The sequence below is a fragment of the Arachis duranensis genome, chromosome 1 (genome assembly GCF_000817695.3).
Source record: "Arachis duranensis cultivar V14167 chromosome 1, aradu.V14167.gnm2.J7QH, whole genome shotgun sequence".
Classification (NCBI taxonomy): domain Eukaryota; kingdom Viridiplantae; phylum Streptophyta; class Magnoliopsida; order Fabales; family Fabaceae; genus Arachis; species Arachis duranensis.
In genome coordinates this window covers 597914-621614 of record NC_029772.3, presented here as the reverse complement: position 1 = coordinate 621614, position 23701 = coordinate 597914, and the positions used below count along the sequence as shown (strand labels likewise).

Here is a 23701-nt window from a genome sequence, read left to right as displayed (position 1 = left end):
GAGAGAATGAACAAACAACTCAGCTCACCATTTCCGGTGAAAAAACACCAATCACCAAGAAGAAGAAAAATGAAAAAAAAAAAAAGAAAAAAAGGGGGAAAAAGGAAAGTAATAAAGAAAAAAACAGTTCATTTTACCTGGAGTAGGTTTCAATACCCAACTTCTTACAAAAGGAAAGTGTGATGCCGAAGATGGAGAGAGAAAAAGTCAAAAGCTCATAACCCTCAAACCCTAGAAATCCAGATCCCAAACCTTTGCAGAGCAACTCTCACATATACAAGAGAAGAAACTCTCCCCAACCAAAAAATAATGAGAAATGGGTTTGAAGAAGAATCCTAGGACAAGTAACAGTAACTATGGAGCTTCAATTAGGAGGGAGAGGCACTCCACAAGGAACTCTCTCTCTCTCTCTCTCTCTGTAATTTCAGAGCAGCATAATTAAAGCAAAGCGCCTAAAAACATGAAATGCTCTTTTACTAAAGAGAAGTAAATACAAAACATAGCGGTATGATAATTGATAAGTAGGTTCGTATCTTCCACAGTTGGATTTTCTTCTCTAAATTGAAATTGAAATCCAAAAGGCGAACGAAACAGCAAAGAAAATAAATAATAAAAAAGAAAAAAGATGACAAAAGTAAGAAGGAAAAAAAGAATAGAAATTTCAATTAAAGCATAAACCCCGTTCTGTGCTCTCTCTCTCTCTCTCTCTCTCTCTCTCTCTCTCCCTTTGATCGAAAACACTGCCTCCACTATGTTTCAACCGTTGCTTAACAACAAAGGAGAAGGGGACATTGACTCTCGCAAACGCCAAATGGTCTCAGTGATATTAAAATCAATTTCTGATTTTGCCTCTGTTATTAATTAATTAATTAATTAATTAATTAATTAATAATAATAATAATTGAGGTTCTCTTTATCTATGTTGGGTGGTGGGGCTCACGGGCTGAAGTCATGGCAAAAAGTCAAACAATCAGCTATCTTGTAAAAGCTGTTATGTGTTATGTGTTGAATGGGGCAAAAACCACACAGCTCAAAGTCCAAACCCTCTCCAATCCCAAAGTCCAATGGAGTAAATATCTACTATTTAAAATAGGATTTTAGGTCATTATGCGTTAAAAAAATGTTAGAATTATTATGAATAAAAATATTTAAAGTTTTATTCTAATAAATATATTGAAATTTTGGATTTTATTTAGTCTTAAATAATTTTTTCAACTAAATCTTAAAAGTACTTTTAGTTAAATTCTTTTAAATATTTCAGTTGCTATTAATATACAACTCATGTTATATATATAATTAAAGTCAACTATTATATATATATTTTGGTTTACTCAAACGGTATTTTTCAATCGGACAGGTTAAGGACTAATCTGTTGCGGATCTGAGTTCCATTTAAGGGTCTGCCGCTGGCCATAAAATATTTATATTATTATAAAAAAATTTTGTTTTTATAGTTTGTCAAAATTTTTATAGTTTGTTAAAAAATTTTAAAAGAGTAAAATGGTAATTAAATTCTCGAAGATTTTAATCTAAAATTAATTAGTTTTTAAAAAAAAGTATCAATTAAATCTTTTACAATAATAAACAGTAAACATGTATCTTTTCATCAATAGATTGTGCGAAACAAAATAGAGTTACCAATGTATTTCATTATCTATAATAGTACGTATTTCGTTGCTATCACATAAGTATGGAAATAATGTAGTTTTAAATAATGAAACATTCATTATACTTTAAGTTTTCATATAACATTTATCAACTTCTCTCTATTTATAATGAATCCTAAAATAGATGAACTTTTGCTCCAAAAATTGTTATCTATATAACAATCTTTCATAAATAAATACGTCATAATAATTAACTATACATATATTCTGTTTGTTTAGTATATAGACACAGACACATAAACTATATAGATATAGACACAAAATATATATAAGTTATATATTTGGCAAAATAACATGCATAAAACATATAAAATTTTAAAAAGTCAAAAATATCTTCATCTACTTTCACCACCATTACTATTATCTATATTTTTTCATCAACAATTATAGTAATTCTTTTTTTCCATCTCCATTCATAATTAAAAAATTATCCAGATAATAAAATTTTTAATAATTTCAACAACAAATTTAATACATATTTTTTTAACGAAACAGCAACTAATTAATTTGTATGCTTCACATTCTGAATTTTTTGTGTTAATTTTAAATTGTTGAAGTTACGATGAATGAACCGGAATATAGTAATTTTATAACTGAAAAAATAAAAAATTATTTGGAGAATGAAATATTTTAAAGCATATATTTAGACTATAATTTAAAAAAAAGCATAGATTGATAATAAAAAATGAAAAAAACAGAACTTTATTTTAGAAAAAAAAAAGAAAATTCAAGAAAAGGCAAACAAAAAGATAAACAGAAAAGACAATGGAGGTACAGTGGGTCGATGGTGGAGACTCAATTGCGACATGATAGAAACGCAAGTCGCAGATCTGGAGATTTGTAAAAAGACAAAGATAGGACGAAGAGGAAGCGGCAAAACAAATTAAAGAGAGGTTGAGGAGGAAGAAAAAGAGGAATATGACGATGGAGGTGAATGTGGAGAAGCAACGTCAGAATCAGAAAGTGACATATTAACAAAGACACTTCAGCGTCTCTAACGACGGAAGAGTTTGGTTGGTGATGGAGAGAGAAGGGATAGAAGTTGGAGACAGGAGGAAAAGGTAGGAGAGGAGGTCTAGAGATGGAAGAGAAGAAGATGAGAGGTCAAAAGTAAAAAAATATAAAAATAGAGTAAGAATAAAATTGTAAAAAAAAAGTGTTTTAGTACCTATTTTTGTGTCTCAACTTATTAGAGATATACAGAATATATGTAATTTGTGTTAGTCTGTGTATCAGTGTATCCTTCAAAATTTTGTGTTTCAACAATCAAACAGAAAATGTGTATCACCGTGTCTCTGTCTTATATAGATACACCCACTAACCGAACACTACATATAAACACCAACGTTAAGTTTTACATGATAAATTGATAGAAAGACATAATATGTCCATCATTTGCTATAGTGGAGGACTAAATTAGTACTTTTTTTTCTTTGGGAACTTAATTGTCACTTTACTCATTTTAAAAATATCCATAAATTTTGTTTTGTTTCAATTTTATTCCGTAAGTTTTTTATTTAACATCAAATATACCCCTGACAACTAAATTTTCAAAAAATTTAAGACTAATTCAACAATAATACATGATAATTATGTCTTATTTGTTTGTGTTAAAAGTTGTTCTTGTGAAATAATTGTTGCTGAATTAGTACTAAAATTTTTTAAAAAATTAGTTATCAAAGATATTTTTTATACAAATAAAAAATTTTTAGGATAAAATTGAAACAAAAATAAATTTACGAATAATTTTAAAATTTTTAACAAACTTTGAAAATAAAAAATATACTTTATCCATTATTAGATTATATTATATCATGTTTAATTATTTTAATAATTAATTGTTTTATTAAAATAAATAAAATAATATGTATATTATATCTAAATAGTAATTTTTTATTTGTTTATGGAGTATTTTTACTAACCTATGTATAATTAGTTATATAAGAATATTAATTTTTAAAGGAACAAAAAGAACATCTATGAATTATTATCTCTATTTTTAGGATATTTAGCCAAACTAGACCCCACTAATTAGAATTTTAGTAATTAACATGGGTTAGATCGAGTAGTTAGTTTATTTGTCTGTTTAAATAAGTATTAGAAGTTTGAATATTGTTTTATGTATGCAGTAATTTATTGATTAGTGATAAATTTTTAAATTGAGTTTAGATCCACGATAAATTAGTCTTTAGCCTGCCGACTAAGTTATTTTGATAACTAAATTCGTTCAATAACTTATTGACACAATAAAAATTAATTTTAAAAATAAGAATATACATAAAAAAAAGAAAGACCGAATTGAATTTAAATACAAAAATAATTTGTTTATTGGACATTTCCCTTTTAAATAATACCAATTTAAGTTAATTCAGTAATTCTATTAATTTTCTTTTTTGATGTGTTACTATCAAATATTACATAATATATTAAATGAAAAGAATTTGGATCCTCTAAATTTTGAACTTTTATTTTTGAGAGTAAAATGTAATCTTTCATTTATTGATGGTTTTTCTCTCGTATTTACTTTTGATCCCACCTATAAAATAAATAGTAAAAGATCACACTTTACTCTCTAAGGTGAAATTCAAAATTTAGAAGATCCAAATCTAAATAAAAATATTTGAGAATTATAATTTAGGAACCGAAAAGGGCTATAACTTTTTTCTTTTGGCTTTTTTTTATGCTTCGTTTTTTATTTTATATTTCTTAATTATTATTAAAATAAATAAATAATTTTATATATAATTATAAATATTAAATTAAATAAAATAATTTTATATTATTATTTTTTCTAACATTACTCATATTAAAAAAGCGACTATTGATCATTTTTACCATGCCCAATGTACATCAGTATTAATAGTAATATATTAACAATAAATTAATGGAACGACCAACTCGACGAATGTTAATGTCTTTCAAAAGTAAATAAATTTATGCATGATTCCTAAAACATTATTTTGAAGATTAACCCTTTGAAAGAAACAACATTAATAAACTTTTGTAAGACTTTACACAATTATAGCCATTTTCCTTGTCTGATTGTGTCAGTATCTTTGTGCTTGAGGATTTTGTTTACAGGGAGAAATCAATAATTTCGATTTCTTTTGATTGGATGAGACAAACGAGCAAAATAAAATATAAAGTTGATTGTATTGTAGGCTTATAGCTCTATAGTAATATTAATATTATATGATTCTTTTTTAATTGAAGGAACAATCTGAGTGCATTGCATTCGTAACTGATATTTGGGTCAACATTAGCAAGGGGATGGTGATAACTGGGAACAATAAAACTACAAATTTTGAAAATAAGACATGCCTGCCTATGCCTAGTTCACAATCAATCAGTAATAGGTTTGTTTTGTTTATGAGTTGTGACGTTTCTTTGATGTTAACCACAAAGTTTATTGATTAATTAATTGTTATTGTTATCGATGTAACAAACCAGATAAGTCATAACTTCTGAATTTTCCATATTCACCCACGTTTTTTGTGATATACATAACATTAGTGTATTAAGCACGGTAACGGCAAATCCACGTTAATGTTTTTTGGATGTACAAAATGTTTAAAGCCAGCTAAATTTACCTTAGATTTCCCTTCAGGGACAAACTAGTAAATCAAAAATATTATTCATATAATAAAATTAGTCACTAAAATCACTCATTAATATATTTGTATATAAATATATTTCGGTGCTTGCCACAGTGGGAAGTCAGTTGGGTGCCACGTCGAGAGCAATGGGTTAAAAGAGGGAGGTATCTGAATTTGGGTGTGAACTCTACGAGGAGTGGTGTTGTCCCGATCATCAGTGGGTCGGCGAGTGAGCTATCTGTAAGGATACTCCAATGCTAAAGTAAGCGTTCATACGATGAAGCAACTAATTAAGGTAAAACTAACATATCTTTAGGGAGGAGTAAGTCCCTCTCCATTTATATCTTGTACTCGGGTAGGTCCTCTGACTTGGCCTCGTCCCTTTAGAAACTTCTGCCAATTGTCCAGGTCTTCCTTGAGAGAAGGAGTGACGCGCGGGTCACTTAGCGTGTACAGGTCAAGGACCTGTCGGGTTGGTTGTCCGCAAAATAATGGACCCCCGACCCTTATTGGGTTGGGCCGGAACAGTGTCCCCAACTGCAAATCCTGAGGTTCGCGATTAGCACATCAAATTACTCGTGTCTCCACGTGCGATGGTCCTCTTATACTCGTGACTTCGTTGACAAGATCTACATCTTTGGTACATGTGAGCTACCCATAAGCATTCCTTGGGACATTGTTTTGATTTTCGTGCCAAGAGCATTAAAGTTCTTTATGACTGATTTGAAAGCGAGGGAAAAAGCCTATTTTACCCTTGCCTTTTTGCGCTCCCCTTGACGGTTATCATTCAGCACTCATTTTTTGTTTTTCATAACTCCCTCATTTCGCATTCTTCTTCTTTTTTTTTTTTCGCCTGCACTACTTCACAATCAACAATCCACCCCCTGCATACTATGAGTTTCACCACATTGCCTCTCATTATTCATCACTTCCATCTACTTCCGCTACTGGTAAGTGACTCTTCCGTGCATGTTTTGCCCATTTTAATACCTCTTTTGTGGTTGCTTGTTGCATTTGCTTCTGTCATTGCTATTGTTGTGTTTGTTGTGTTTGAATATGACTCGCCATTATTAGCTAGTTCTTAGGAGGGGTATCATATGTGTTTCTTTCCTGGATTTAGACTTGGAATAGTGTAGAATAGCATAGTGTACAATATAGCGTAGTTCAGTTTTAACATTCTCCGAGTTTCTGACTTCTCATTTTGACTGAAGTAGTGCTCCCGTTGTAGGTATGGCACAGTAACCCCAAGTCCAAAACCCCATTAATCGTTATGCCTCACTACCAAGGTGACGAGCACAACCTCCAAGATAACTGAGGAACTACAAAAACTCCGTAATTCTGGGATGTTGTGTAGGGGTGGCCCGTAGAAGGCAAACTACAATGTGTTTGTTCCGGGAGCCTAGAAGTGGGTCTTCTAAATTTATCATCCCATGGGTTCCCGACTGGATGTGGGTGTACAAGCCCATGTTCACCAAGTTGGATGTTTGCCTCCCTTTCTCTCCCTTTATCATGGCCTTTCTGAATTGCTGTGATGTCGCCCTTTCACAACTCCACCCCAACAGCTGGGCAGTCATCCATTGTTTTGAGATGGTATGTGAATATTTGGAGCTCTCGACCTCTGTCAATTTCTTCATCTACTTCTTTCTACTCACGAACCCCTCCCGAGAAGGAAAGCACAAAAAGAAGTATCTTTCCTTTCAAGTTGTAAAAACTCGACGAATCTTCGGCCTCTTTGAAGATTCATTTCATGGTTTCAAAGAGACCTTGTTTAAGGTGAGGCCGGCTCAGTGCTGCCACTCTTTCTGGCTTACCCTTGAAGGAGAGAGACATATACCAACCTATTGAAGCTTTGGTGCCAACACTAACTACTTAATAAAAAAGACCTATGATGCATTAGGTCGAGAGAACCAACAGATTGCCGATGTCTTACTGGCGATTTTTGGTTTTAAAAATCTTAATCCTTATATATTAATGGGCGACTGAGAATCTGGTTGCGAGATTCTGTTTTTGTCAATTTCTCGTTCTTCCAACTTGCTTGTTACTTGCTTTGCTTCCGACTTGATGTGTCGTTATCTTTTGGTTTTCTAACTTGGCCTTTATTTTGCCTTTTTGCTTGCCTCTTATAGTCGGAATGGATGCTGGGAACACGACCTTGACCTACTTGATGACTCATCTCTTTCTGGGAGATGACAGCTACGACAATAGCTCGACAACCCCTACTGTCGAGTCCGAGGCCCATGTTGTCAGCGAGGGTGAGGCTCAATCTCGGCCCTCAACCGAAGTACCCCTCGAGAACCCCATTGAGAACCCTGCTACAGACGGAGTCAACCAGGGTAAAAGGATATTGATTGAGACCGAACCCGAGGTGATTGTTATCACCAATCCGAAGAAAAGAAAAGTAAACTCTAGTTCAGAGAAAGTTCTCTCCATTATAGAAAAGAATTTTGATGCTGGATTCTTTATTGACTCTTAACTCCTCCTCGGCATCGAGGAGTTCTTCCAGAAAGAGGACCTGGCTGCCTAGGCAAGGTGGACATACCAGAGCCTTCTTCAAGCAGCTGCTATTGCCAGAAAGGTCGAACCCGTGCTAGCAAATGGTCAAATTTTGGAGGAAAAACTCAGGGCTGCCCAAAGAGACATTGCCAACCCCAAGACCGATGAGGCGGCTTGACGAGGAAGAGAAGAAATCCAAAGAGAGCACCAATGAAATCAACCATCTCACGGATCGGGATCTCTCACTTTCTCATTAGCTCAATGCTCCCCTGGGATGGGCTGAGGCGTTGGAGGCCAAAGTGAATGATTTGGAGGAGAAGCTAGCTGAAGCTATAAAGTCGGTGGACACCGCCCGCCAGGAGGCCCTGACTATGAAGAAGAAAAACAAGAAAATCCTTAAGGATGCCCGGGAAGCGATCACGGCTACCGAGGAGGCGATTGAGGCTCAGGTCTCCCTCCTTGCTCCCGACTTCGACACTTCAACAATTGGGGACTTTAAGATGATACAGCATGGGAAGGTGGTTGACATCCTAAGGAAGTGAGGCGCTTCGTAACTTGTAATTTTTGTGTTCTTTTGAACTTTGCACTTGTTTATTGTTGGGTCGACATGATGCACCGTTCTGTAACTTTGAACAATTTTTCATTTTGGTTATTACTAGGCTGACGTGGTGCCCTTTGTACGATTTAAACATTATTGTTTTGTTATCGGGCCGACATGGTACCTTTTAAGCTACCGTTTTAACGTTTTCGACTCGTAATTAGAATCTTTACATTTCGGTTGCTTTAATTGTTGTTTTCTCCTCGTTTGACTGTCAAGTCAATGTGTAATGGATATTTGTTGAACGTGGTGTTGTGGTACTCGAGGTGATCAGTTCTTGCTGTAACTTGGTAACAAGGATAGAATAAATCAAAGAAATAAATTTAAATCAGAATGCAATTATTTTTTAATAAAATATCCTTGGAACAAGGTGAATTTTAAAGAAGAAACGATCAAAGTAGGTGACAAAGTAAGTGAAAATGAATAAACAAAAGTAAAAGATAATGGTTTAATCGATAGGTCGTCGGTCCTTCAAGAGTAAAGCCTCTTAAGGTTTGTCACATTCTATGTCCTCGGGACCTCTCTTCCGTCTAACTGTTCCAACTTGCAAGCAAATTTTTCCAAGCACTTCTCTTACCATATAAAGTCCTTTCAAATTAGGCGCGAGCTTGCCTTCTCCAGGAGCCAGTAGGCCAATGTCATTACGTCGAACTCATGAACCTTATGTAAGGCTGCAGCTCTCTTGCCATGCGGAACTCCTTTGGTGGTTCGGCGACATGCGGGTCCATGATACACCTGCGCGGGTCAACAACGGTTCCAAGCACGAACTGACCAATTTTTAACGGGTTTGACCACCGTTGACTGGGTCAATCATAGTTATTAGAATTGGACCGGACCGGCCAGTTCGATCGAAAAACTGATAAATTGGTGATTTAGTTGGTTCGGTTTAACAATTAGACCACTTTTGCAATTAATCCGATCAGTAGTGGTTAAACCCGTTGAAAACCAAACAATTCAACGTGAATCGATGCACAAGTTCACACGAGTAATGTTCCAAACTTGCAACCTTACATTAGTTCATATTTTATTAGAATAAATTTAACCTCATATGTTTATTCATGTAATTCAATTTATATATGTTTATTTCTCTTTTAAAATTTTAGTTGTTTCTTATTTTTTATCAACAAATTATTTTTACTTTTAATTTTATCTATATGTAACTTTTTTTTTATTTTTTTTTCAGATTAGACCTATTAAATTAAAGGCTAATAATTTATATAAATTATATATATGACATTAAAGCAATGAGCAAATGAAAGTTATATATAATTTATTTAAGTTTAAATAATATGAAATATTAAACACTAATTTTTATTTTTTTAATAAATATTATATTATAATTTTATATATTTATTTAATTATTATTGGATCAAATGGTTCGACCACGAGTTATAAAAAAGATAGTTTGACTGACTCATTGGTTGAATCACCAACTCAGTAACCTAGTAATTTTACCGGATCTCGACTTTAATAGCTATAGGATCAATTATAAGTCCGGTCTAAATCATCAACTAACCGACCAAATTATCGGTTCATTGGTTTTCTGATCAAACCGACCTGTCTGGTCCGGTTCTGATAACTATGTTCACAACAACTACCTTCTAGTCTGACCGGTCCATACATAAGGCATCAAGGCAATAGCAATTCTGAGTTCTGAGAATGTTTCCGGCGGGGGAACTCTCATGGCTTTGCCGCCTAGTCGTCGAGACTCTCAACCCCTACACAGTCCGTTTCACTATTCTCAGATCCAACCCTCAACTCCATCTTTTAATTTTTTGTTCTATTTTCAAATTCTCACCATGCTGACTAAACCAAGCTCTCTTTTCGTGTGGATCAGGAACCAGACGCCTTCTCTTCAATTTGCAAACAGAAGGAGAAGGAGCTTCTACTCGCTTCTTCTCAGGTTTTCCATTTTTTTTTCTCTCAGTTTCTATATACTGCTCAATATCCGTTTTATTATTTATTTATTTTCTTTTAGTTTCGCCATTTCTCATTTTTAGGTCGTGAGAAAAATTCAGCTGCGGATTCGAGAGTTCGATTCTCATATAGAGAGCACAGCGACGAAACCTGTTCCAAACGACGACGGTTTATTCTGTTCGGACCACCATTTTTCGGCTCATCAATGTCTCTCTGCAATTGTAACCAAAATGGTAACATTCTTGCAAGTTGATGAAGCCTTTTTTTATGTGGTGGTGGTGTTGGTGATTTTCCATTTCAGGTTTTGGTACTGAGTCTCCGATGATTTTTTTTTCCACGTGACAGATGACTTTGCTAACTATCAAGGATGAATTTGTTCGGCATGTGGCTGTCAATGCACTTGTCTTAACTTCACAGTTTGTGCTCAAGTCGGTATGAAGTGATAGTTTACTTGATAACCATTGTTATGTTTATATGGTTCAGTATTAATGTTACCCTGGCCTGTGATCATTTGTAGGGTAACAAATGGGATGAGTTTATAAAGTTATGGTGTCGGTTATTAGAGATGTCGATTACTAAAATGCTGCTGCCTTTGTCTACACATTATATCGGATCCGAAAAATGTGGTTTTGATTCATCAGATGTCAATCTTCTGATGCAATTTGGATTGAAGAATTGTGATTGGTCTACTGTTGCTGGCATCACTCAAGTGTTGCGTGTTATATGCAAGGGTTTGAAGGAGGAAGATTATGATGATGAGCTTTTGAAAGTGTACTATGACTCTGTCAATTCTTGTTTCTCAAAGGTTCCTTGGGATTTATTGGATGAATATTGGAGTAGGGATATTGATGGTAGTAATGAAAGCTCTGATTCCGGCGCTTTAGAGCCTCGTATCAAGTTTCTTGGGGCTTTTCTTCAGTTACTATGCTCTTTAATTGACCGCAATGACTTTTGGGAAACTGATTGTGAATCTGCTTATGCTAATAAACATCCACTTATTGGCAAAATCTGTAATCTTATACCTAGACTTGTTACTTGGTGTCTTGTGAAGCAAGAAGATAGAGCTGACACATGCATTGTTCATTACTTGAAACACAAGTTGCTGGTAAGGTTCTTCACGTTGTTCAATTGAATTATTCATCGCGTGTATGCTTGACAGCAAATACTAGGCATTGTTGCCACTTTATATATTTTGGAGAAGTATGTTATGTTTTATGAATATCAAGTATTCAAGTTATGATAACTTGATACATTTTGTTTGTACTTTTTTAGTGTTATTAGGCTAGATTTGTGTTGTTTGTATTACACTTGTTATCAACCTAGATTGTTATTTATTAGTGTAAATAGGAGACACGGTTAGTGTACTATTTTGTCTAAAAGTTAATCAGAATATCATTTTTTAATCTCTAAAGTTCCTGCAGTCTAGTCACATAGTTCTTAGCTGTATACCGTTGGCAGAATGCATAGCTACAAGGTTCCCCAAGACATAAAAGACATGTTGCACCAATCAAAACCTCAATGTGCAATCAGAACAAAGTTGTAGAAGTAATTGACATTGCTGTTCTAGTACCATCTCTGACATGCGTTTGCTTATGTTTGCCGAAATCAGTGTCTAATGCCTTGTTCACAAAGCTTATATTGACAATTAAATGTTCTTCCTTATAATATTTCAGCCAATTAGGAAGGATTTCTAACTCCATGTTCCCCTGTGCATTATTCAACCTGATGATTTTATTTATGCCTTGGGGTACTTAGAATTACGCATGCAAACTTTTATTGCAAAACTTATTCAACTTTTATTGCATGCATGCTTTTATTGCAAAATTCTTGTCATTTCCTACGAAGTATTGATATTGACATTGACATGGATACTAAGCAATGTTATATGTATTACTCTTGTGTACACATTTTGTGTACACCTTCCATTTTTAAATTTGAAAGTGAAAGTTAAGAAGAGAGATAATGCAGAAAAATTGCTTTAAGGTGTTCGCTTAAGGTGTACAATAAAATAGTGCAAGTATCATTTCTCATTCTCTGCCATTGTTGTTACTTGCTATGTCATGACTAATGAGTACACTCTTCGAAAAATATGTAATGTTGGTTTGGCATTAGGTATTTGGTTGAAATTCTAAATACTGGAGTTGATCTATCAAAATAAATTATCAAAACAATGTGCCCTTGAATTTGATCTGTGTCCCTCTTTTGTCCACGGCAGAAAGTTATACTTTTAATTGGATACATATGAAGGTGTGTCCGATACAAATCATAAGAATTTCATTTAGTGGAAGCACTTAAATAAGTTATTGTATGTGCTTTACCAGGGAGGAAAATGATCATAAATTGCTCTTTAAAGTTGCTTTATTTATTTATTTTTATTTTTATTTTCTCATGATTTTAACTTTGAAAAAGTTGGAGGAAAGAAAGAAGAATTAATTTAAATTCACAATTTGTTAAAGAACTTATCTGGTTTTTAATGCTTAGAATTGAAGCAGGTCTAGGAGAACAACTTCTAAGGAAACTCCTTTTTTCACCTGTTATGTTATGCTATGATTTCTTATATTGAGATTTAACAATTTTCATCATTGCCTATGTGTGCAATCTGAATGAAATATTGAAATCCTCTAGGAGTCTCACTCTTCAAACTAAAGACCTTGTTCACTGCAGACCCTGATGATCAGACTTGGCTCACTGATATCTCCAGATGGTTCAGTCTGTCTTTCTTGGTTGGATCTCCTTCATAACTTCTTTCAAGAGCTTCTGAAAAAGCCATTAAATCAATTTCAGTCTGAGCAAGATGATTGCCTGGAAGGCTCTCCATTTTTATTGAGTTTGTCCAATGGCGAATCATGCTGGATGCATTCCAGCCACTTACAAAGACAAGCTGTTTTCCTCTTATTGCATTGTTCTTTCAGTTTTATCCGTCAAAGAGGAGTAAATGCAGGCCACCGCAATTGTCCAACTTCATGCTCGTGTTTTAAGGAAAATCAAGATTCAGAGCTAGATTCATTCTATAAAAGAAAAGGATCACTAGAGCTTTACAAGTGGGTTCAAGCACATCTTCCTACTGAGATCTCTATCAACCATGAAATGTACTTGGCGATATGTATGAATTTCATGTCATCTTTCTTGCAGCTATATCTTCGTGAGGTTTGTCTGCTCAACCTTTTTTTGCTTCTTATGCATAATAGTTTATGATTGTGAAGCCTGTTTGATGCAGTCATTGTCTTTAAAACAACTTTCAGTTATGGCCATTGAGTCCTTGTTTGCTACATCATATTGGATAAAGCTAGACTGTACAAGACTTGATAGTGATAAGTTTGAAATTGGTAGCTCAATTACAAGTTTTCAAACGAGAATTTCATGTAACAAGATTAACTTTTGGCCTCTATATGGTTTGTTCTTGTAAAAAGGACCACATATTTTCTCGTATCATTCTTTACCACATCCCAATAGTATTCTTTTATCCCAAAAAAAGAAAAAAAAATCATGTATATATACAAATGTAACAAAAAATTATCAACTTATACAATGTAACAAATAGGACCTGAGGGTTTTATTTACTTTGGGGTCCAAATTGAGTGTCGGATGTGGTAATGATCATCAGTTTGGTTGTTAACTACGATCAGGGATTTGATTAAGTGTCTGATGAATTATGAATAGGAAGGTTTGAAAACTATGAAGCATGTAAACCTTATAAAGACAATGCTGCTGTTACAACCCTTCACATTCCAATGGATCATTTGTATTCTTTTGTTCTGTACTTTTATGTTGGAAATATGTTTGCATAACAGAGGAGTATAGGATCTTGCATGTTTTAATCTTAGCACAATAGTTGAGAATTTCGACAATATCAGTTTTACTGGTGGTGTTATTGCTGGAATGACAGGATGATCTATTGTTTGAAGTCATGTTGCAATTGCTTAGCATATCATCTTGTCTCCAGCAACAGTAAGCAATTGTATTGTCTTTTCCTTTTGTTATTAACTTATTCAGCAAGGATCCACTGTCATAAACTTGGATTGATGTAGGTTTGACATAAAGGAAGCATTGTATCAGGATGTAAAGAAAGAATTTCTTTTTGATCTGTTGGACATTTTTAATTCCGTGCACCTTTTCCACCTGTTTCTTTCAGAGGCAAGTGTTAATGTAGCCATAGCATGCTGATAGGTTCCCCAATTCTATCCATTTTATTAATGAGTTAGAATGAAGTAAAAGATCTTATCTATTGATTATGTTGTCCTTAACTTGTTGATCTGCAGATACATTATGATCACCAAGTGCTTCTTGATTATCTAATTTCAAAGGATACTGGAATAAGCTGTGCTAAATATCTTTTGAGGTATTTTAAATTTTGTCGTCAATCACATTACTTTCTCTTACTTGGTTTTAAATAAAATAGTTGGAAAAGGTTTGTTGTTGTTGTAATTATTAATAATCAGGCAAAGATTTAATCAAATCTTGTTGTGATGACTGGTCTCCATGATTTTTCATGTCTTATTTTGTTTGTATGATTTTGGGGCTATGTTTTGATTTGTTATCTTGCATTCTATGATTCACTAAAGGGAAAACCTTGGTTCAGCCTAACATTTCATAGATTCCTATCACATATCCCAATTTTTATTTATTTATTTCTGGTTGATAAGTTCAGGGTTCTAAATCCATTTTCTATTGCTTGTTTCATCCAAGGTTCATGAATGATGATTACTAATAAATTATGAGCAATGCTACATGGCCAGTAAAATCTATTGTTTTTGGCCAGCAGTTAGCCAGCAATATGTAAAAGTGTTGACTAAAAGAATGGTGAGAGATTGTTGAGCTAAAGGTGTTGGACTACTGGTTAAAAGTGCTAGTCAATATAAATTAAAATTGGTGGTCCTTGAGCTTTTCTCATAAAGTATATGTAAAAGAATGTCTTGGTTGGGCTCTTAACTTGGACTTATTGCTATATCGAAGTTGGGATTTATTCTTTCCTTGTTTCCGTGTTTGTCAGTAGGTGCTTGTGTTTGATATGCGACTCATGGGATTTATTTGTGGAATCTCCATTAGTTGGAGAATATTACAGTAAATCATCTTGCAAGAGAAGAAAACTTTCAGGTGATGGTATTGATTTTGTGGCAGATGAAATTCCAACATCAGTTGACAACTATCGAAGCACCACCTTGCATAGCAAGAATTATGAGAAAGACATTGAATATTGCTTCAAGCATTATGATATTAAGCCGTTCAAGAATGCTGCAGAATGTTTACTGTCATTGTACAATTCTATTGAGAATCTTCATCAAAAGGATTTATTTCCATATAATCCTGAAGTACTTCTGAAACGGTGGGTTGCTGTATTTTTTCAACAAACATGTCTGTCTTTTAGAATAAGGATTCAGTACACCATGGAAAACAAAACTCTTAATGATCGTTATTTCTTGTAGTCTCAGAAAATTTCAAGAGTTCTGCTGGCAGGAGCAGAGGTTTCATGGAGAGAGAACTGAAAAATGATTCAAACATTGTGTGGATGTTGTCTGATCCATGAAGCTTGGTTATGTTCGCTAGCACATTTCTTTACAGTGTCCATGTCAACTGTGAATCATTTCTTCCGCTTCCTGCTGTAAATCTTCAGGTGCTGCCTCTCTCTTCTTCAGACGCATGGTTATCTTTTAAGAGTCGGTCATCTCTTTCAACATCAGACGCTTCATGGGTCTTGGGATCTCTGTGCATCGAATCCCCGGCATATTCAGATTCAGCTTTGATCCCTCCATGCAACCCTGCCTTGGCATAGTTAGATCGAAATTGAAAATTAGGTTAATGTTTGATCTGTTTGTGCCATTTGACCGGCTACTACCACCGAATTCGAAAGAACTTATTGTTGCATATTGAAAAGGACGAAAAACTCCAACATTGGAACTTCCGTGAGGCTGCATCCCTGGAGCTTTGATAAAGCAAAGACCTTGGTGTAGCAATGTTTGTTCTATTGGGCTGCTTCTTAGACTTGAGAGAGGTAATGTCCTGTTTGGTCTTGAAATTTTCTAACATTTCTCAAAACACTTCTTGACTTTCGAAAATGACCAAATTGATCAATGAATTTACAATTTATAAATTTTTATTTGTCTTTAATTCAACTGTTGTTAATAATAAAGTGCTGATATAGAGAATAAGGCTAAGATTTCAATAGGATCAAATAGATGTCCTAATTCCTAAATTGGTTTAGTGAATTCATTTTAGTCTCTATATTATTATAAAACCAATTAATCAAAATAAGTCTAATTAACCAATTTAAGACACCTATTTAATCAAACTAAAACTTTAGCCATGTTACCTTATCATTGGAGATGTCACCCCAGTACTTTAATGCTTTATGTTAGCATTGTGTTAACAACGGTTGAATTAGGAATAACTGGAAATTCATAATTTGTAAGTTCATAGATCAATTTGGTTATTTCTAAAAGTCAAATTTGTGAATTTTAGAGACCAAACTAGACATTATACACACACACACTAAAAGTATATATATTTAAAAAATAAATTTATATTTAAATATATAATAATTTTTAGTTTTCAAAAAAAATATTAGGTGATTAATATTTTTTGTTGCATTGTTCTGTATTTAAGGCATCACATGCTAAATTCTTATAATTTTTTTACTAAAAATATTAGTTCATAACCTTTTTTCAAAATATTTTTTTAAAAAAATTTATTTAAAATAATTCATATTGGAAAATTCATCCGAACAAGCTCTCGATTTCTTTTGTAACAAAATAAATAAATAAGTACTAGTTTAGGTTTCAATTTCAACGTGAATTCAATTCTCATCTACAAGTCTAAACGCAAGTCGCAAGCCATACCAAAAGTCATCAGATTTTGAATTCTTAAAAGTTCTTACATCAATATTATAGAATTTAGATTCTCTAAATTTTGAATTTTCACTTTAGAGGATAAAGCATGATCATTCACTTTTGAATGGTTTCTTTTTCATATTTTCTCTTGGTTTCACCTATGAAATAAATGGTAAAAAATCACACTTTACCTGTAGAGTGAAATTCAAAATTTAGAAAATCCAAATCCAATATTATAATATCCTTAAACTAACCCTATCGTATCTAAAATATTTCTTTCTATCCATTTTGTATGTAAAGAAGTGTGACTATCATTATCCTGTGACCTGTGTTGTGCACCTTTCTACCGTATCTCCTCTCTGTGCTGCCACGTTTCCTCCATCTGCTTCACGCCTCTTTCCCCACTGGCAATTGTGAGTTTTGTTTTTCGATTTCAGCTCTTGATCTTCTGCATTCTGCTGTTGTATTACATTTCTGTTTTTTTGTTACTGGTTTCTTGTGTTATCTGCTGCTACTTATCCATTATTTTTTTTTTCTTTTTTCAATTTCTTTTTTTTATTATTTTTTTAAATGACACTGGAGTAGTGGGCATGAATGAGTGTAAAGTGTGTCATTGTTCTTTCCTTTCGTGTAGATGGATAATGAGTGTAGCACATTATCAACAAAAACACAACCAACCCCTTTCTCCAAAACATTACCATCAATATCAGTGTCTTAAATTGAGTTCTTTTTCAAGTTTTTTTTTTTTTTAAATATATTAATATAATAAAAAGAGTTTAATTTTGATGGATTAAGCTCTAAAAATTTTAGTGATTATCTAATTAGATTCATGTGTTTGAAAATTAGTTAGACAGTACACGAAAATTATTTTAAATTATTAATTAATTGGGTGATGCAAATTTGACAACTGGAAGTGAGTCCGTAGTTAATATTTACAAAGGAAAAGTTTAAATTATTCTCGTCATTCTCTTTTTCCTTTGTAGTTATTATTTGTTGCCTTCTTTCTAATGATCAAATTAGTATTACACGTTAATCGTACGACGGTTCTATGAGGTCTTCTTTATAAGAGCATTTGACATTTCCAATTAGTTTACTAAACATAACCTATGTATGCAAAAAATTGTTCTAATGAATAATGACCTTTAACTTGTTTTGATTTTTCTTTTTTCTATTCTAAAATTGGAATCCCATTTGTTATTTATTTATTTCTGGCTAAAATTAATTAGTATGCTGTTGGTATGATTGTAGTCCTCACTTATAATACTTATCTATAATTCTTTCTTTTTTGCTATGATATATTTTGCATAAAAATATACCAACTACTTAAGAGATCTAGACACAACTTACAAGAGGATCAGAAAATCTTAGAAGGATGGAGAGACATTTCGTGTTAGTTCATGGAGTTATGCATGGAGCATGGTGTTGGTACAAGGTCGCCACTTTGCTTCAGTCAGTGGGCCATAAGGTGACATCTCTAGACATGGCTGCTTCTGGGATCCATCCCAAGCAAGCCAGTGAGGTCAACTCTTACCGAGAATACGTTGAGCCATTAACACAGTTCATGAAGGCTCTTCCCTCGCACGAGAGCGTGATCCTTGTCGGTCACAGCGCAGGTGGGGGCTGCATCTCTGTTGCAATGGAGCAATTCCCTGAAAAGGTCTCTGTTGCTGCTTTCGTTGCTGCACTCATGCCAGGTCCAAATATCACCTTTGCTGCTCTAACTAAAGAGGTACAATTACTACTAAATTCATTTACATTTCATTAATTTTTGGAAAGGGTTGATTGTTTTAGTATATTATCACAAAGTGTATTCCCTGAAAAATAAAAGTCCAAAGCCGTTACACTTTTTAATTAGTCAAAAGGGTGAGCAAGTTGAGTGAAAGGACCTTCATTCTACTGACTCTGACACTATCAAAAGATAGGAAAAATTTCAGATGTTCCTGGTGTTCCAGGAACATTTGAAATCCTTCCTTTTAATGCTTTGTGAGAAAAGATGTTTAGGATTTAGATAACTTTAGTTTCTGAGGAAATTGATTGTTGCATTATGGATATTCTGTTCTCTGAGATCAAAGAACGGGTAGCATAGAAACAGGGAAAAAAAAACGTCATTGAAAGGAAAAAATGAGCATACATACAACTATGGTTCAAAAGGATGCATAATGTGCAAATGATGGTTTTAGCTGTTTCGAGTGTTTGTGGTTATGAGCTTTGGTCAAGGCCATATATGATAATGTGATTATATTGAATGATCGATTTGGTGTTTTTTTTATTAATACGCTAAAAAGGTGTATTCGGGTTTATTCATGGGTGTTATCAAAAGTGATTTCTTGATTATTTTGGGAGCTGAAACTAAGATGAATTTTCATATCATTTACATTTTCTGTCATCTTGATGGCAATGTTGAAAGGGCCAAAGTTGTTATATGAGGATGTTAAGAGGCGCTTGATCTTGACCGCAAGAGGTTAGAGTGACTTTGCATAAATTTGATTATTTATCTATTATAAATTTATAATTGTATTAAATAATTCATGTTAAAGTGAAAGTTTGATTAATTTGTTGAAGAATTTTGATTATTGTGCAATTAGTGCTTTTCAATAAAAAGTTTGATTATTTTATTATTCACTAATTCAATAAAAAGTTTGATTATTCAATACATGACAGAGCACAATGGCGTCGTTTGATTCATGTAGCCGACCCCACTTAGTGGGACAAGGCTTTGTTGTTGTTGTTGTTGTTGTACTAAAAAAATACGTCAGGCATGTATAAATAATATATGTGATGTTTGATTTATGGTGTTGGTAGAGATTTTTGTTTATTATATTACGTTCAACATATTAGTTTTAATTTCATGAAGGAATATGAGGGAATAAGTGTATGTTATTTTGAAAAACAAGTTTTAGTAGTCAAACTTTTGTATATCCACGGGTTTGGTATTTGGTATTGTTACTAATATATTTATATACCTTTCTAATTAAACGAAAATCTTGCTCACAAGTTTATTCAACAACTGGGGAAAGCGCCTAGCAATGAAAGACCAGATAAAAAGTTGTCAAGCACAGAAGCTGCCACATGGCATGACCTATCGGGACCATACAATCAGCTCTCTCCACCAGAGGTACAAACATTTGCTAGTTCTAAAATTCTAATAACTCATCATTTATTTTTGTTGATACTTGACACAAGCCTAAAATTTGATCCCATGAGACTGGTAACATACTCCTCTAAATCAATGGTTTAGACTTGTTTATCAAAATTTATCAATCATAAAGCTTCCACAAGTTGAAGATGGTAGAAACTCTCATGTAATTGTCTTCATATAAAGTTGATAGTTAAGAACTATTAGATGACAGTTTTGTCAACATATCAAATTATCTAACGATTCTCAGCCATCAACTTCACATAAAGATAGCTGTATGCAAATTTTCACCTTTGAGGATTCTTACCTTAACCAAGCCTTATTGAAATTTGAAGTACTATTTCCCTAATTCATCAACAAGACATTTCAACACATTCAATCAACAATAACACATTCAGTTCTTCACTATCATCAATCAAACAGTTTATATCCATCATCTAAACACCAATAATTTCGGATCTACTACTAAGAACCAAATTGAATCACATATATAGTCCTGAACTCCTGATGGCAAAATTTATTATGGAGAGAGAAGAGAAATTTTCTCACCTTTGGTTGACTAACTTGGTTATTTATTTCAGCTTTTGTGTGACTTGTCTTTTTTAGACGAAGCAGCTAGCTACTCACTATTTTTTCTCTTTCCGTACCTTCGTAATTTTTAATGTTGTATATAGACAAAAGATTATGGTGGTGATATTCTTCATCTCACAACATCATGCAGGATGTAATGCTTTCGAAATCATCGATGAGACCCAGCCCCAGTTTCAATGACTATGAATTGTTTGATAAACAAACCACATTCACGAAAGAGAATTTTGGGAAAGTGAGAAGAGTTTATATAATGGGCGACCAAGATATGCTGATGAAGGAAGATTTTCAGAAGTGGATGATTGAACTGCATCCTCCAAATGAGTTTAAGAAGATAGATGGTTCTGATCACTTTTTGATGTTTTCCACACCAATACAACTATTTTCATGCCTCCAAGATATATCGCACAAGTATTATTAAATGATTATGCTATTTGTATACAAAAATTCAGTTATCAAATTAACTATTATTATAAAAATATGTTGAATTATAAAATATACATTAAAAATAAATTAAATATTATATTATTTATATACAAATATATAATAATTGATTTAATAGTTGATTTTTAGTATATATAGTATTTTTTATTATTAATTATACAATTATATTAAATACATATATAAAATCAACTATTAAATTAGTCATTCAGATAAAATATATGTTATAATATAAAATATACATTAAAAATGAGTTAAACAATATATAATAACTAATGTAGTTGTTGATGTTTGTATGTACATCAAATATAATCTGGGACTTTTTATTGTTGAATAAGACATCATTAATTAGTTGCTAGCTTCTTTGTTTCCTATTTTACAAATATTGATGTTGTAACGTCCCTTAATTATTCTAATCTTGCTGTGGAAAACAGAGTTGGGTAGTCTTAAGATAAACATCTTATTAATCAATAATATAATTACACTAGACTTATATTTTTTATTATTAAAATACAAATAAAAATTTTTTTAGCGAATAGTTGTTAATTTTCTGAATTTATTATTATTTAAGTTAATTATTTTTGGAGTTAATTAGTGTTAATTCTTGTTAATTATATGAGTTAATTTTAACTTGTTAATTTTTTAAATTAATTATTGACTTATTATTGATTGTTGTTAATTTTTAAAGTTTATTATTATCTGAGTTAATTATTTTTTAAATTAATTTTGTTGGGTTAATTGTTGTTAATTTTATTGTTGTTAATTCTTTGATTATATTGATAGTTTACAATTGAAGGTATACTGCTATTTTAGAAAATGTGTCAGACAGTAAGTTTATGATACAAAACTTTCTAACTTAATTTGTAGGGATAAGTATTGTTTTGTCCCTAACATTGAGGGTCATAATCAAAATCGTTCCTGGTATAATTTTGGATTTAAAATCATCTTTAATGTTGCATTTCATTCTAAAATCGTCCTTTTTAATAATTTTTTTTAAAATGACAAAAATACCTTTTTTTTCACCATTTCATTCTTCTTCTTCCAGGAGAAGAAATTCTCTTCTTTTTCTAGAAGAACAAATTCTTCTTCCATTAGCAAATTCTTGTTGCCATTAACACATTCAAGAATCAGCCATTCAACCTTCCTCCTCTTAGTATCTCACTTCATTAATTCATTTTGTTTCAATCACACTCAGAGTTATTCTTGGTATCTCACTTTTACTTTACAATCTGTATGTTCTAAATTAAAAGACCTATAATTCAGAAATAAAAAACAACAACAAAACCAAAAACAATAAAAATCAATAGCAATTCAGAAATCAAAACGACAACAAAACCAACAATAAAAGTTAGGAAATTAGAGATTATGATGAACAAATTCATTATTCAAATCCAAATTCAACAAATCAAAATCAGATTCAACAAATCAATACACAATAATGATAAAATCAGAAGATGCAGACCCAGAAGCAGAAGATGCAGAAGCAGAAGCATTCAAGCAGAAGCAAAAAGTAGAAGACGAAACAGAAGATGCAAAAGCAGAAACACTCAAGCAGACCCAGAAGAAGCAGAAAACGAAGTAGAAACAGAAATCGAAGCAAGAAGCAGAAGTGGCGAGGTGGCGAGAAGCAGCGGCGAGGCGGCGAGAAACAGTGGCGAGAACACAACGATGAGGAGCAGCGGTGCAGAAGCCGAGGCTCTCTCCCTGGCTATTTTTTATTTAAAAAAACTATTTATAAAAAAAGTAGTTTTGTCATTTATAAAAAAATTTATTAAAAAGGACGATTTTAAAATGAAATATAACATTAAAGATGATTTTAAATCCAAAATTACACTAGAGACGGTTTCGATTCTGACCCTTAACGTTAGGGACCAAAACAATATTTATTCCTAATTTGCAAGTTGTTGAAATTGTATAAGCTTAAATAAAATCTTTGAGAGACATACATATGCATGTTAGTAGATTTATTGGAATCTTAAATAGATATACCATTTGTATAATTAATTTTTCTTTTCAACATTTTATTGTGTAGAGAACTTTTATGCAATTTACTTAGTCACTATGAGATATCTTGTTTTTCATATGGAACCTTATGTAATTTTATCTTTTCTGGATTTAGAGTATATGTTTATAGTGCTATCTTTTTCCACACACGAATAATTATTATTTTTCTTTTTTATTCTTAAACTTTGATGTATGAACTTTTAATGAAAAATTATAGATAAATTATTATGAAAAATTGTAAAATTTTAAATTTTGTTAGTTTAAAATGATTGAATTTAAACATTTAAAAACTTTTTTGAATTTTTAAACATTTAAGATTACCGTCGAATTTACCGGAAGATAAATTCGACGGTAACAAGCTCTAAAAATTCGCCAATTAAAAGTTAATATCCACCACTAAATTCGCTGGTAATTAGCGGTGGATGAAAAAATCTGTT

The 23701-nt window shown here is 32.6% G+C and overlaps 3 protein-coding genes across 14 annotated transcripts in view; 2 read left to right on the top strand and 1 right to left on the bottom strand.

Moving 5' to 3' along the window:
- LOC107460464 (uncharacterized) overlaps positions 1-776 on the bottom strand; it is a 46564-nt gene extending 45788 nt beyond the window's left edge. For both annotated transcript variants that reach the window (XR_008007048.1, XM_016079140.3), the window contains exon 1: positions 138-776. The gene's annotated coding sequence lies outside the window, so the exon portion shown is untranslated. The remainder of the gene's footprint in view (positions 1-137) is intronic.
- A 9167-nt stretch (positions 777-9943) lies between these two features.
- On the top strand, positions 9944-21289 carry LOC107495502 (uncharacterized). Of its 11 annotated transcripts, none has more exons than XM_016076920.3 (15): positions 9944-10079; positions 10192-10257; positions 10355-10504; positions 10617-10703; positions 10789-11376; positions 12936-13418; positions 14158-14219; positions 14300-14405; positions 14531-14610; positions 15265-15594; positions 15695-16260; positions 17396-17508; positions 18424-18824; positions 20091-20210; positions 20953-21289. In XM_016076920.3, the coding sequence occupies exons 1-11, from the start codon at positions 10014-10016 to the stop codon at positions 15759-15761; spliced, it is 2085 nt and encodes a 694-aa protein (XP_015932406.1). In that variant the 5' UTR covers positions 9944-10013; the 3' UTR covers positions 15762-16260; positions 17396-17508; positions 18424-18824; positions 20091-20210; positions 20953-21289. The 11 variants fall into 11 exon arrangements, with proteins under 11 accessions (XP_015932406.1, XP_020981884.1, XP_020981863.1 ...); XM_021126225.2 differs by having other exon boundaries at positions 15262-15594; positions 15695-15882; positions 17399-17508; XM_021126204.2 differs by having other exon boundaries at positions 15262-15594; positions 15695-15882.
- LOC107484768 (methyl jasmonate esterase 1) lies at positions 18468-21240 on the top strand. Its single transcript, XM_016105333.1, has 2 exons — positions 18468-18824; positions 20953-21240. The coding sequence occupies exons 1-2, from the start codon at positions 18468-18470 to the stop codon at positions 21238-21240; spliced, it is 645 nt and encodes a 214-aa protein (XP_015960819.1).
- Positions 21290-23701: the final 2412 nt, after the last annotated feature.

Excerpts from the sequence above, each read along its gene's own strand:
- LOC107495502 (XM_021126225.2), top strand. The coding sequence starts at position 10,014 with ATGTTTCCGGCGGGGGAACTCTCATGGCTTTGCCGCCTAGTCGTCGAG. Across the intron at positions 10,258-10,354 it reads TTCTACTCGCTTCTTCTCAG|GTCGTGAGAAAAATTCAGCT; the intron begins GTTTTCCATTTT and ends TCTCATTTTTAG. Across the intron at positions 14,220-14,299 it reads TCATCTTGTCTCCAGCAACA|GTTTGACATAAAGGAAGCAT; the intron begins GTAAGCAATTGT and ends GGATTGATGTAG.
- LOC107484768 (XM_016105333.1), top strand. The coding sequence starts at position 18,468 with ATGGAGAGACATTTCGTGTTAGTTCATGGAGTTATGCATGGAGCATGG. Across the intron at positions 18,825-20,952 it reads TTGCTGCTCTAACTAAAGAG|GATGTAATGCTTTCGAAATC; the intron begins GTACAATTACTA and ends AACATCATGCAG.